The sequence below is a fragment of the Tachyglossus aculeatus genome, chromosome 7 (genome assembly GCF_015852505.1).
Source record: "Tachyglossus aculeatus isolate mTacAcu1 chromosome 7, mTacAcu1.pri, whole genome shotgun sequence".
NCBI classification, from domain to species: domain Eukaryota; kingdom Metazoa; phylum Chordata; class Mammalia; order Monotremata; family Tachyglossidae; genus Tachyglossus; species Tachyglossus aculeatus.
The window spans coordinates 21370811-21385527 of NC_052072.1; the positions used below are offsets into that span (position 1 = coordinate 21370811).

General features: G+C 45.5%; 1 protein-coding gene across 6 annotated transcripts in view; it reads right to left on the bottom strand.

The window, feature by feature from the left end:
• Positions 1 to 14717, bottom strand: part of CAMK1G (calcium/calmodulin dependent protein kinase IG) — a 43168-nt gene that overhangs the window by 16817 nt on the left and 11634 nt on the right. For 2 of the 6 annotated variants that reach the window (XM_038749769.1, XM_038749764.1), the window contains exons 1-2: positions 13310 to 13406; positions 11852 to 11969 (exon numbers count right to left, since the gene is read on the bottom strand). In XM_038749769.1, coding sequence (XP_038605697.1) covers positions 11852 to 11969; positions 13310 to 13334 — 143 coding nt within the window. In that variant the 5' untranslated portion in view covers positions 13335 to 13406. Of the gene's footprint in view, positions 1 to 1985; positions 2021 to 11851; positions 11970 to 13309; positions 13408 to 14717 lie in introns of those variants that run through there. The other 4 variants (XM_038749766.1, XM_038749767.1, XM_038749765.1 and 1 more) reach the window with 3 other exon arrangements.

Here is a 14717-nt window from a genome sequence, read left to right on the forward strand (position 1 = left end):
TATTTATTAAGCACTTACTGTGTGCAGAGCCCTCTACTAAGCACTTGGGAGAGTACAATGCAACAGAGTTGGTAGATACATTCCCTGCCCACAACAAGCTTACACATTTATCACATGGAGATGGACTTTTCAGCAGCTGTACAGAGCCTCTCCAGCAGCCAACTGGTGGGGATTAGAGTTAAAAGTTAGGGTTAGGGTGGGACCTCTCCTCCCTGTTCCTGTAATAATAATAATTATGGTATTTGTTCAGTGCCTACTATTTGCCAGGCACATAAGTCAATACAAACAAATTGAGTCGAACACAGTCCCTGTTCCACGTGGGGCTCACAATCTTAATCCCCATTTTACAGATGAGGAAACTGAGGCACAGAGAAGTGAAGTGACTTGCCCCAGGACACCCAGCAGACAAGTTGCAGAGCCAGGACTAGAACCCAGGTACTTGGAGTCCCAGGCTCATGCTCTATCCACTAGGCCAAGCTACTTCTCTAGTGCATTTTCACTTTAGACAGTCAGTCATATTTATTAGTGCTTACTGTGGGCAGAGCACTGTATTAAGCACTTGGGAGTGTGTAATATAACAATAAACAGACATATTCCTTATGAGGGATAGGTTCTCCTTCATCTGTACCAGGAGGTCTGAGGAAAGTTACAGTCCCTGCCCTTGAGGAGGTAACCACCAATAGTGCAGATCTTGGCACCTAGGTATAGGAGTGGATTTTAGTACGTGAAAATGAGAGATTTAGAACAGAAGTCCTGTTCGTGAAGCTGTCATGCTTGGGGCAGGCCCCTAGGGAGCTGACTTGGCAAGTTTCTCTTGGCCTTGGGGCCAAGGGGTCATCGACCCCCAGCCCACGTCATCCTCCCGGCCTGGAATGCCCTCCCTCTGCCCATCCGCCAAGCTAGCTCTCTTCCTCCCTTCAAGTCCCTACTGAGAGCTCACCTCCTCCAGGAGGCCTTCCCAGACTGAGCCCCTTCCTTCCTCTCCCCCTCGTCCCCCTCTCCATCCCCGCCATCTTACCTCCTTCCCTTCCCCACAGCACCTGTATATATGTATATATTTTTGTACATATTTATTACTCTATTAATTAATTTATTTATTTTACTTGTACATATCTATTTATTTTATTCTGTTAGTATGTTTGGTTTTGTTCTCTGTCTCCCCCTTTTAGACTGTGAGCCCACTGTTGGGTAGGGACTGTCTCTATATGTTGCCAACTTGTACTTCCCAAGTGCTTAGTACAGTGCTCTGCACACAGTAAGCACTCAATAAATACAATTGATTGATTGGTTGATTGATTGATCCACATCACCTGTACCTGGGTGTGATCAGATTACCCCAAGTCAGAGCTAATTCTTTGGCAGGACTAAGAAGGTTGGGTAGCATTTTCTCCGGCCCTCCTGTCTCCCCTTGGTTTTCACCTCATGGCCTGGATTCTGTGTTTTGTGCCCCACTTCCCACTCCTTACAAGAAGCTAAGGCTCCCTTTTCCTCCCTCCCTGCCCCATAACCTCCAGCCCCAGCACAGAGTCGCTCCTGGCCTGGCCTGCCCATTTAGCCAGATTGTCACACAGTCCACCTGGTACTGAGGGCAGGGAACATGTATGCTGGTTCTGTTGTGTTGTGCTCTCCCAGGCAATTGGTACAGTACTCTGTATTTGGTAATCTCTTAGTGAGTTCCTTTGATTGGTTGATAATGGCTCCACTCTATTTACGGATAAAATCATATTATAAATTATTTATATCAGTGTCTGCCTTCCCCTTTAGACTGTAAGCTCATTGTGGGCAGGAAACATGTCAATAAACTCTGCTATATTGTAATAATAATTATGGTATTTTTTAAGTTCTTACAATGAGCACTGTTCTGAGCACTGTGATAGATATAAGGTAATCAGGTTGGACACAGTCCCTGTCCTTCATGGGCTCACAGTCTTAATCCCCATTTTACAAATGAGGTAACTGAGGCCCAGAGAAATTAAGTGACTTACCCAAGGTCACACAGCAGACAAGTTGTGGAGCTGGGATTAGAATCCATGTCCTCTGACTCCCAAGCCAGTGCTCTTGCCACTAGGCCATGCTGCTTCCCCACTCTCCCAAAGGCTTAGAACAGTGTTCTGCACCCAGTAGTGCTCAATAAATACTATTGATGATGCAACTGCAGGGTCTTTACATCCTTGTTGATCTCAAGAAGCCTTTTCAGCCTCTGAGCTTGGCAGCTGGAAATATGCTTCTGGGTGGAGAGCCTCTTGGATGATCTATTAAAGCAGCCTTGTAGTTTGATAAGATTTTCACCGACCTGTAAAAATCTACGCCAGCCAACTCCCACAACCAATATATCTTATTCATTCAGTCGTATTTATTGAGCGCTTATTGTGTGCAGAGCACTGTACTAAGTGCTTGGGAAGTACAAGTTGGCAACATATAGAGATGGTTCCTACCCAAGAGCGGGCTCATAGTCTAGAAGGGGGAGATAGACAACAAAACAAAACATATTAACAAAATAAAATAAATAGAATAGTAAATATATCTTATATATATCTAAAATATCTTAAACATATCTTATCTCTCACTGCTCCCCATAGCCACAGACTAAGAACGTAATCCTCAAAAACCCTAAGTTTCCCCTACAACCAGAGATAGAGTCCCATGAGATGTGGTCATTTCATTTCTTACAGACTTTCTTTATGATTTCTCTTAGGTCCAGACTAATTTGCTCTAAGTCATGGCCTGGGAGGTATGACTTATTATACTTATAATTACTTATTACTTATTACTTATTTACTTATTACTTACTTATTACTTATTATTATGCTTATTATTATACTGGTCTTCGAGACAGTTCTGCATTTAGGAATTTTAACTAAAATGAACATCACTCGCTATTTTAATTTTACACCTGATTTTGGTTTTACAACATAGTTTCAAATTTACAAATGTTTCCTCCTTTCTGGAGGTCTTGGGGCATGAGCAGTGATGAATGAGTGGATGGGAAGTGGCAAGGAAATGGGGAAACAATTTTAAAAGCTGCAGTGTGGAGGGTTAAAGCAGAGGAAAGTTCGAAATAATAATAATAATAATTGTGGGAGGTTTTTAGCACTTCCTATGTGTCAGGCACTGTACTAGGCATTGGAGTTGATACAAGCAAATTAGGTTGGACACAGTCTCTGTCCCATGTGGGGCTCACAGTCTCAATTATCATTTTACAGATGAGGTAACTGACGCCTAGAGAAGTAAAGTGACTTGCCCAAGGTCACATAGCAAATGAGCTCTCCATCACCTTTCCCCCTTCTACCTCACTTCCCTTCTCTCCTTATACAGCCCAGCCCGCACACTCCTCCCCTCTGCCGCTAACCTCTTCACTGTACCTCATTCTCACCTGTCCCGTCTTTGACCCCTGGCCCACGTCCTACCTCTGGCTTGGAATGCCCGCCCTCCACACATCTACCAAACTAGCTTTCTTCCTCCCTTCAAAGCCCTACTAAGAGCTCACCTCCTCTAGGAGGCTTTCCCAGACTGAGCCCCCCCTTATCCTCTGCTCCTCCTCCCCTCCCCATCACCCCCACTCCCGCCATCTGCCCTACCCCCTTCCCCTCCCCACAGCACTTGTGTATATTTGTACATAGTTATTACTCTATTGATTTTATTAATGATGTGTATATCTATAATTCTATTTATTTTGATGGTATTGACACCTGACTACTTGTTTTGTTTTGCTGTCTGTCTCCCCCTTCTAGACTATGAGCCCATTGTTGGGTAGGGACTGTCTCTATATGTTGCCGAATTGTGTTATCCAAGCACTCAGTACAGTGCTCTTCACACAGTAAGTGCTCAATAAATATGATTGAACAAATGAATGAAAAGTGGCAGACCTAGGACAGGGAGAAGGGAGCAGGAGAGGTGGGAGACACAGTAGGGAGAGTCTATCCCTATCACCAGGCAGAGTCCCCAGAGATCAACATATCTTTTTTACTTCTGTCGAAGTCAAAAGTAGACTATCCGATTGTGGAAACTCTCTAAATCACTATAAATGCATTTATGTAGCTATGTCACTCATCGGTAGATGTCTGGGTGAATTCGGTGAAAACGGATTTTCTGACCAATAGATGACTCCAATTTATAATGTTGTTCCTATGAAAAATTTGGCTCCCTCGGAAAGCGTTTGGACTCAAAAAACAGTTTTCAGAAACCAACTATGTCTTAAATTTAGGCCAGCCTGCCCAAGAGATCTGATGATTACTATTCTATTTACTATTTACTGTTCTATTTATTTTGTCAATGATGTGCATCTACCTTTACTTCTATTTATTCTGATGACTTGACACCTGTCCACATGTTTTGTTCTGTTGTCTGTCTCCCCCTTCTAGACTGTGAGCCCATTGTTGGGTAGGGACCGTCTCTATATGTTGCCAACTTGTACTTCCCAAGCACTTAGTACAGTGCTCTGCACACAGTAAGCGCTCAATAAATGCGATTGAATGAATGAATGAATGAATGAAATGGTGGGTTGGAGAGAGGGAAGGTGAAGAGGGAACCTTCAGAAAAGTTCTGCAGTTCAATGTGTTACATTAGATCTTTATCCAAATTGGCATTCCTATCTCTGAGGCTGTTCGTGAGTGAAGAATGATGGCTTTTAAATAGTCAAAGGCTTTAGACAGCTTCATTGGAGGCAAGAAGGAGTCTGGATGCAGTGCATTTTGGGTGGAGATTAGCAGCCAGGCATCCAGACTTTCAGACATCAGTGACTTAGGCAATTTTTTTTTTCTGAACAAAATGTTGCTCCAGAAGTCATGGGCTTACTCAGGCACCTCTGAACAGCCCAAATATTTGCTTCTTTGAAAAATATTGACTTGGCCAATGAACGTCCAAATCAGAAACATTTGCTTTAATGTGGTGGGAGCCAAAAGGAAGTGTTTTCAAAGCTCCACTCATCCATACTTCCCTCAGGAGATGTCTTGAAATACCGTCACTGTTCATTCAATTATTCATTCAGTCATATTTACTGAACATTTACCGTGTGCAGAGCAAAGTACTAAGCACTTGGAAAGTACAATTCAGCAATAGAGACAATCCCTGCCCAAAATGGGCTTACAGTCTAGAAGGGGGGGAGACAGACAGCAAAACAAATGAACAGGAATCAATAGCATCAGTATAAATAAATAGAATTATAGGTATATACACATCAAAACAAGTAAACATGAACTAATATAAATAAATAGATTTATAGATGTGTAAACATATATGTCCATGGATGTTTGGTGGGGATGATGTGACCAAAGTCAGCCAGGACCTCTCCTCCTAGTGCTCAGCTAGTCCCTCTCAGCATTTCCTCTGGCTCCAAGATTCTCCATCAGCTGGTTTGTCTTATCTTCTTCCTTCTCCCACTACAATGTCTTCCATTAGAGTGTAAGCTCCTTGGGGGCAGTGGGTGGGTTCAGTGTCTGGAGCAGGATATATGACAAGTGGGGAGGTGAAGAAGGAGTGTGGGCCCTCCGGAATCCACTCCGCCCCCATCTCGGCAGCATGGAGACCAATTGGTAGGGTTGTGGGGAGGAGGTTTGGGCTTCTGGAGGGGCACGAGAGATTCACTGGTGGAGCAGGAAAGGGGAACGATGGCGAGGGCCCCACCCCTTTAACTCCGCTACATTGTATTCTTCCCAGTGCTTGGTACAGTGATCTGCACACAGTAAGTGCTTGATAAATACCATTGATCGACTGATTGTTTCACATTACCCAAATGTTTAATAGAGGGCACTGCACTTAGTGGGTGCTCAGTAGATGCTACTACTACATCACCTCAGCTCATGCTCTGAAAGACTTCCATACTACCCTCCGATCCATTCCTCACTCTTGACTCTTCTACCTCCTACTTTCGGCATTGCATATGCCAACACCCCCACCTCCATCCCCCACCCCCAATTTGTAACATCCTCTTTCCTGACCTTCACCAAACTGGCTATATCCAAACTTCCAAAGAACTTCTTTAAAAATTACTTTCTTCGGGAAGCACTCCCTGATTGACCACACCCTTCTAGCCACCTCAGTACGCATGCATTATTCGTTCATTCATTCAGTCATATTTATTGAGCACTTACTGTGTGCAGAGCACTGTATTAAGCGCTTGGGAATCACAAATCAGCAACATATAGAGATGGTCCCTACCCAACAATGGGCTCACAGTGTAGAAGGGGGAGACAGACAACAAAATGAAACAAGTAGACAGGTGTCAATACCATCAGAAAAAATAGAATTATAGCTCTCTCTCTCTCTATATATATATATGTATATATATATAGCTATATATGTATAGCTAGTCCCTTCCCCAACCCTCAAACCAATTCCCCCAAAACCTTATTATCTTTTTCTTTATATATTTGCTACATCTGTATTCTCTTAATTATGGCTCATTTATCTTTTTTTTAAACATCAGCTGCCTCTCCCATTAGATCATAAGCTCGTCTATGGCAGGGTTCCAAATTTCTTTCAAATTTTCCCCAAGCTCTTTGTCGGTGGCCTGCACTCAGAATCTGTAGGATTAACATTTATATGCTGCAAACATTCTATAATCTCCTCTCTAACCCCAAGGCTCTGCTTCAAACAGGGGTTGGGCAACATCAATCAATCCCTCAAAGTATTTATTGAGCTTTCACTGGGTGAAGAGAGTGGTATTAAGCATCTGGGAGAGGTCATAATTTCTGCTGTGGAGGCATTTACCAGGCAGACACAAACTGCTTTAAAATTAGGATACTGAGATGCACAGAACAATAATTATGGTGTTTATTAAGCAGATACTATGTGTCTGGCACTGCACTAAGTGCTGGGGTAGATACATGTTAATCAGATTGGACACAGTCCCTGACCCATGTGGGGCACTCAGTCTAAAGGAGAGGGAGAATAGATATTAAATCTTCATTTCATAGATGAGGAAGCAGAGGCATAGAGAAGTTAAGTGACGTGCCCAAGGTCACACAGCAGGAAAGTGGTGGAGTCGGGATTAGAAGCCAGGTCCCCTGACTCTCAGCTTCTTAGGGTTGGAGCAGAATGCTAGGTTTGCTCTGTGCCATTTCAGACAAAACTCTCTCTTAAAAAAGGGTTTTTTTTTGTAGGCAAAACCTCTATAAGCAGGACTCAAATGGGGAACCTTTCTGATGAGAAGACTGGGTATTCATTTCTTTTGATACACTGAGATGTTATTCTTCTAGAAGCTAAAATTTATCATCTTCATAATTGGTATTGAATGCTTTGTGCAGAGCACAGAACTAAGTGCCGTTTGAGATGGCAGACACATTCCCTACCCACAATGAGCTTACAGTCTAGAGGGATAATAATTCTTTGGTATTCAATAGCACTCTTATTCCCCCAAACTTATCACATTGATTAAATCCAATTTATGTGATCCAGTAGGAAGAGTGTAAAGTTTGAAGTGAGGAAGTCTGAGTTCTTGGACATCTACCAGGTTTCCACTAATGAAGTCGTGACACTATATCCTAGAGGAGAGTGCATGGGACTGGGCATTACAACTCTGCCACTGGTCTGCTGTGTGTCTGGGCCTCAATTTCCTCATCTCTAAAATGGGGAAAAGCACATCCAGCTCTCCTGCCTCACAAGGCACTTACAGACGTTTTGTTCTGTTTGGGGGTTGTCAGTGATTGATATTGAGGTGCTCTGAGTAAATAAAGAAGCAGGTGAATTCAAAGGGCCATCCTGGAAATCCAGGTTGTTTGTCCCTGTTGCTGAGCTTCTTGTGCAGGGGTCATCAGCAGTGACATTGTGAAGTGTGCTTGTTGTGAAGGTGGGTGTGCTGAAACGGCAGCAGCCTTGGCTTCATAAGGCTCAATTAAGCAGCCCACTTGTTCTTCGAATTTTGGAGAAGCAAATGGAATTTCCGATTGCGTTCCTCCAAATTTCTCCCATTCCCACTTAATAACCATGGCATTTGTTAAGCATTTACTATGTGCCAAACATTGTACTAATCCTAATCCGCCTCGACCTCTCAGTTGCTTTTGACACTGTGGACCACCCCCTTCTCCTCAACATGCTATCCAACCTTGCCTTCACAGTCTCTGTCCTCTTCTGGTTCTCCTCTTATCTCTCCTGCCGTTCATTCTCAGTCTGTTTTGCGGGCTCTTTCTCCCCCTCCCATCCTCTAACTGTAGGGGTTCCTCAAGAGTCAGTTCTCGGTCCCCTTCTGTTCTCTATCTACACTCACTCCCTTGGTGAACTCATTTGCTCCCACGGTTTCAACTATCATCTCTACGCTGATGACACCCAAATCTACATCTCTGCTCCTGCTCTTTCTCCCTCCCTTCAGGCTCGTATCTCCTCCTGCCTTCAGGACATCTCCATCTGGATGTCTGCCCGCCATCTAAAACTCAACATGTCCAAGACTGAACTACTTATCTTCCCTCCCAAACCCTGCCCTTTCCTGACTTTCCCATCACTGCTGACAGCACTACCATCCTTCCCGTCTCACAAGCCTGCAACCTTGGTGTCATCCTCGACTCCACTCTCTCGTTCACCCCTTACATTCAATCCGTCACCAAATCCTGCCGGTCTCACCTCCGCAACATCGCCAAGATCTGCCCTTTCCTCTCCATCCAAACCACTACCCTACTCATTCAATCTCTCATCCTATCCCAACTGGATTACTGCATCAGCCTCCTCTTCGATCTCCCATCCTCCTGACTCTCCCCACTTCAATCCAAACTTCACGCCGCTGCCCAGATCGTCTTTGTGCAGAAATGCTCCGGGCATGTTACTCCCCTCCTCAAAAATCTCCAGTGGTTACCAATCAACCTACAAATCAGGCAAAAACTCTTCACCCTCAGCTTCAAGGCTCTCCATCACCTCACCCCCTCCTACCTCACCTCCCTTCTCTCCTTCTACAGCCCAGCCCGCACCCTCCACTCCTCTGCTGCTAATCTCCTCACCGTGCCTCGTTCTTGCCTGTCTCGCCGTCGACACCCGGCCCACGTCCTCCCCCTGGCCTGGAATGCCCTCCCTCCACACATCCACCAAGCTAGCTCTCTTCCTCCCTTCAAAGCCCTACTGAGAGCTCACCTCCTCCAGGAGGCCTTCCCAGACTGAGCCCCCACTTCCTCTCCCCCTCCTCCCCCTCTCCAAGGTGGGGGGGGCCTTACCTCCTTCCCCTCCCCACGGCACCTGTATATATGTATATATGTTTGTACATATTTTTTACTCTATTTATTAATTTATTTTACTTGTACATATTTATTCTATTTATTTTATTTGGTTTATATGTTTTGTTTTGTTGTCTATCTCCCCTTCTAGACTGTGAGCCCGCTGTTGGGGAGGGACTGTCTCTATATGTTGCAAACTTGCACTTCCCAAGCGCTTAGTACAGTGCTCTGCACACAGTAACCACTCAATAAATATGATTGAATGAATGAATGAATGTACTAAACACTGGGGTAGGTACAAGATAATCAGGTCTGACAGGGGACTCACATTCTAACTAGGAGGGAGCACAGGTATTGAATCCTCATTTTGCAGATGAGGGAACTGAGGCCCAGAGAAATGAAATGACTTGCCCAAGCTCACACAGTTGGTAAGTGGCAGAGCAGGGATTAGAACCCAGGTCCTCTGACTCCCAGGCCAGGGCTTTTTCCACTTGGGAACAATTTTCCCCCAAAAATGGCATTTGCTAAGCGCTGATTATGTACGAGGCACTGTACTAAGTGCTAGGGTAGATACAAGCTAGTCAGGCTGGACAAAGTCCATGCCCCACATGGGGCTCATGGTCTTAATCCTCATTCTATAGATGAGATAAATGAGACAAAGTGAAGTTAAATGATTTGCCCAAGGTCACACAGCAGACAAGCGGCAGAGCTGGGATTAGAACCCAGGTCCTTCTGACTCCCAGGCCTGTGCTCTTTCCACTAGGCTACTTTGCTTTACACTTGACTCCAAACCTCCAGTTATCCTCTTGACAGGGAGATCAGCAAGGGTATTTCCCTTGAAGGAAAGGGGGATGGGCAGAATTGAAGAACACAACCCAGGCTTCCTGCATCCCAGCTTGTCCCTCTTCCCCCTCAGTTCTTCTGCTTTGGACCCATGGGAAAAGAGGGCACTGGCATTGTTTGATGGCCAGTAGATCCTAGCCAATGGGCTAGTCAGCCCGATGGTGGGGGTGGTGTTCCTCTAGCAATGGTCCTCACTCCAGGTGATGATGCAGGCTGAACTTGGGAGGCCATTTTGCACAGCTTTCCAGCTCTCCTGCCCCTCCCACTCTCTCCCCATGGCCCAACTGCAGTATCTGCAGGCTGGGGCCAGAAGCCAAGTATTTATATGACTCAGGACCTTCTTTGTGGGGGGGATGAATAGAAGCCTCTCTCCCTGCAAACATCTAGAGCCTTGTGGCTTCTATATTTTCCCTCCCAGACTCCTAAGCTGGGCAGCTTTCTGAAAGTCTTCTGTCCACTTTCAGAGGTGACCCTAGTGTCTGTCTCTCCCTCTAGACTGTAAGCGGGTGTGGGCAGAGATTGTGTCTGTTTATTGTTATATTGTACTCTTCCAAGCACTTACTACAGTGCTCTGCATCCAGTGAGCACTCAATAAATATCATTGAAAGAATGAATGAAGGAAAGTGTGATGTCAGGGATAGTTGTCTCTTTCAGGGCTGGCACATGTATGAGTCAGGACCCATTCATTCAATTAATTCATTCAATTGCATTCATTGAGCGTTTACTGTGTGCAGAGCACTGTACAAAGTGCTTGGGAGAGTACAATATAACAACAGATAGACCTGAGTCTCTGTTCTGATCCTGTTCCAGCTGAAGTCACACAAAGTCTCCAAGGTCCTGGAGAGGAATTCAATCTGCTAGCTCTCCTGCTTGACCCTGTGGCCAGAGCCCAGCCTCAGTTGGCCAACTGCCTTTCCCTCCAATTGCAGAAGGACCAGGGTAGCCAGTGGAGAGTGGTCGCTGACAGAAAGTGGCAGAGTCAAGTTTGCATAAGCTGGAAGTGATCCACGTGGGGTCTCAGCTGGGTGAACGGTCCTCTAGCCCAGGCAGCTTAGGTCAATTTGTCAGCCAGCGGCATGGGGCTTTTGATTGAGTGTGGGTAGCAATATGGTCATTATGCTTGGTGTCTCCCTTCGTTCCCTGGCTGAGAGAAGGTTGTTAAGTGGGGATTCTGTTCCCCGAAGTTCCTTGAGAGTTGAGCTTGCTCAGAGCTATTCCTCAGCAAGGGGTTGGGAGAGGAGAGTGGCTGTGAGACCAAACACAGAGGGAGGGTTAGTTAGAATACAGTATTCCCCCGACTTTCTCCTGAGACATCCTAGGCCAATCTCCTGACTTTGGGCAGAGGGGCACTGCCAGAGAGCCAGTAGGAATGCCAGCTCTGGATCACTAAATGGCACTCTGAGCCCCTGAAAGAGCAAGTGCCTCCAGGACCCTTAGGGCAGAGCTTAGTCACTGGGCAGAGTCTAGACTGGCAGGAGACCACCAGTGTGCCCCCTTACCCCAGCTTCATAGTAGGCCCTTCCTCTGGAGAGACCCTTTTGCTTAGGGAAGCAGCATTGCCTAGTGGATAGAGCATGGACTGGGAGTCAGAAGGACTTGAGTTCCAATCCCGACTCTGCCACTTGTGTGCTGTGTAATTATGGGCAAATCTCTTAACTTCTCTGTGCCTCAGTTACCTCATCTGTAAAATGGGGATTTAGACTGTGAGCCCCATGTGGAACAGGGACTATCCAACCTGATTAGCTTCTTTCTACCCCAGTGTTTAGAACAGTGCTTGACACATAGTAAGCACTTAACAAATACCATCATCATCATCATCATATGCTGGGAGCAAGCTGCCTGGGTTGCCCAGGGACCCCTAACCCAGTACTTACGATCCCAGCACTTCCATGAAGATGAAGGTTTTCCGGATATTGTTGGTCTGTTTCTTCCAAGAACTACAGTCATCCTCTTCCTTGTGGCCCATTGCCTCCAGAGTTGACGCTGAGGGATCTGGAAGGAAGAAGAAGAATAGGTGGGTCTCCCTGGTAATGGAATTAAAAGTTCATGTTACCAGGGGACACTCTGCCGCTTGCCTGCTGTGTGACCTTGGACAAGTCACTTCACTTCTTTGTGCCTCAGTTTCCTCATCTGTATACTGGAGACGCAATACCTGCTCTCTCTCCCCTTGGACTGTGTCCCCCCATGTGGGCTAGGGACTGTGTCCAACATGATTAGCTTGATTCTCCCCCAGCGCTTAGTATAGGGCATAGCAAGCACTTAACAAATACCACAATCATTAACAATGGCAAGTATCTGAATAATTCAGGCCCAAAGACCACATTTCCTGAATTATCACGCAAATTGGTTCTTCCTCTGTTTTCCTAGGCTATGAAGATCTCACTGGGAATTAAATGCTCCCACTGAATAATTATCTTCCTGCACTGAAAACGTTCTCACGAATCAGTAGTAAAAATGATAATGGTAGTTGTCAAATGTTTACTATGTTTTAAGCACTGTATTAAGAACTGGGGTAATAATAATAACATATGGTATTTGTTAAGTGTTTGCTATGGGCCAGGTACCATACTAAGCACTGGGGTAGATACAAGCTAATAGGGTTGGACACAGTCTCTGTTCCACATGGGGCTCCCAGTCTGGATTCCCATTTTACAGATGAGGTAACTGAGGCACAGAGAAGTGAAGAGACTTGGCCAAGGTCACACAGCAGACAAGTGGTGGAGTCAGGATAGATATAAGATCATCAGGTCAGAAATAGTCCCTTTCCCATACTGGGCTCCCCGTCTCAGAGGGAATCAGGAGCATATGCTAAGGTTGGGGGTGTGGAAAGGGAAAACTGCACTGATGTTAATTCAGATCCCTTAGAATGAGTTAAAACCTCCTCAACCATCTGGTGTGATTGCATTCCATCTGGTGCAATTTGGGTGTTTTCACAAACTTGCTGAGAAGTAGCCTGCCTCTGGCCGAGAAGATGACAAGGGCTAACAAGTGTCCTCAGGGGCCACAGAGTGAGTTACTGGCCCTGGAGAGGTCCAAACTAAGGCAAATCAGGAAGGCATATTAACGCCTACATGGAAGTCACCCTGAAAGGAATCCTCGGGCACGACAGAGTTTTGACTTTGTAGCTGGAAGATTTAAAGAACAGCAGGGTAGGTGGGTGGCTTTTAGTCACTTGCACATTACTAAAGGAGAAGAAAGAATGACCCATCTGATTTTGAAATGCAAAATGTGGCAGCCAAACTGGGACTGATTGCTCTTGTTTGGTGGGTTCTATTTTTTGCACCAGATGATTACGTATCTTTGAGGGAAAATCCGCCCCCGGCCCGACTCACTATTGCACCGACCCCAGCACTCCATATTTGGCTGGCAGAGACCGTCCGTCCGTCCGCAAGTTCTCGGATCTGACCTTGCAGGTTGGTGGTGGCCGGGACCCACGCAGCAGTAGAAGCAGCTGCCTGTTGCGAGGTGGTAGCAGTTCGATTTCTATGGTCAACTTCTCATGTTCCCCCCTCTCTCCCTGCCTCTATCACCTCTTTCATCATCCTTCCAGGTAATATAAATATAAAAGCAGCATGTAAGGTAATGTAAAAACAACATGGTGTAGGGGATGGAACATGGATCTGGGAGTTGGTCATGGATTCTAATTCTGGCTCTGCCATTTGTCTGCTGCGTGACCCTGGGCAAGTCACTTCCATACTCTGTGCCTCAGTTACCTTATTTGTAAAATAGAGATTGAGATTGTGAGGCCCACATGAGATAGGGACTGTATCCAACTTGATTTCCTTGGATCCACCCCAGGGCTTAGTATAGTGCCTGGCACACAGTAAGGGCTTAACAAATGCCATACTGCAATATGTAAAGGCACAATAATGTCCTTATGCTAAATCTCTCTCCTTGCTACCACCCCTTCCCCTTGGTAGAAAGAGCACATCCCTAGGAGTCAGAGGACCTGTGTTCTAATCTTGGCTTGCCTGCTATGGGGACAGGCCACTTGACTTCTCTGTGCCTCAGTTTCCTCATCTGTAAAATGGGGAACTGTTCATCCATTCATTCATTCAATCAATCATTTATTTAGCAATTACTGCGTGCAGAACTCTGTACTAAGTGCTTCCTAGACCGCGAGCCCACTGTTGGGTAGGGACCGTCTCTATATGTTGCCAACTTGTACTTCCCAAGAGTTTAGTACAGTGCTCTGCACACAGTAAGCGCTCAATAACTATGATTGAATGAATGAATGAATGAATGGAGAGTACAATACAACAATAAACAGACACATTCCCTGCCCACAATGAGCTTACAGTCTAGAGGAGGGGAAACGGACATTAATACAAATAAATAAAATGACAGATATGTACATAAGTGCTGTGGGGCTGGGAGGGGGGATGAACAAAGGGAGCAAGTCAGTGCAACGCAGAAGGAAGTGGGAGAAGAGGAAAGGGGGGCTTAGTCAGGGAAGGCCTCTTGGAGGAGATAGGCCCTCTGCCTTAGACTCCGAGCCCCATGTGGGACAGGATGATGTCCAATCTGGTTATCTTGTATCTTTCCAAGTGCTCTGTACATTGTTTGACAAATTCTACCATTATTATTACTATAATTAGACCCAACAAAGTTGCTGTCCCACATGGAGCACATGGCTGAGGTGCTCCATGACTCAGTCTTGGCACATAATGAAAATAATAATAACAATAATAATAATATTAAATGCTTATTATGTGAAGCAGCATGGCTTATTCATTCATT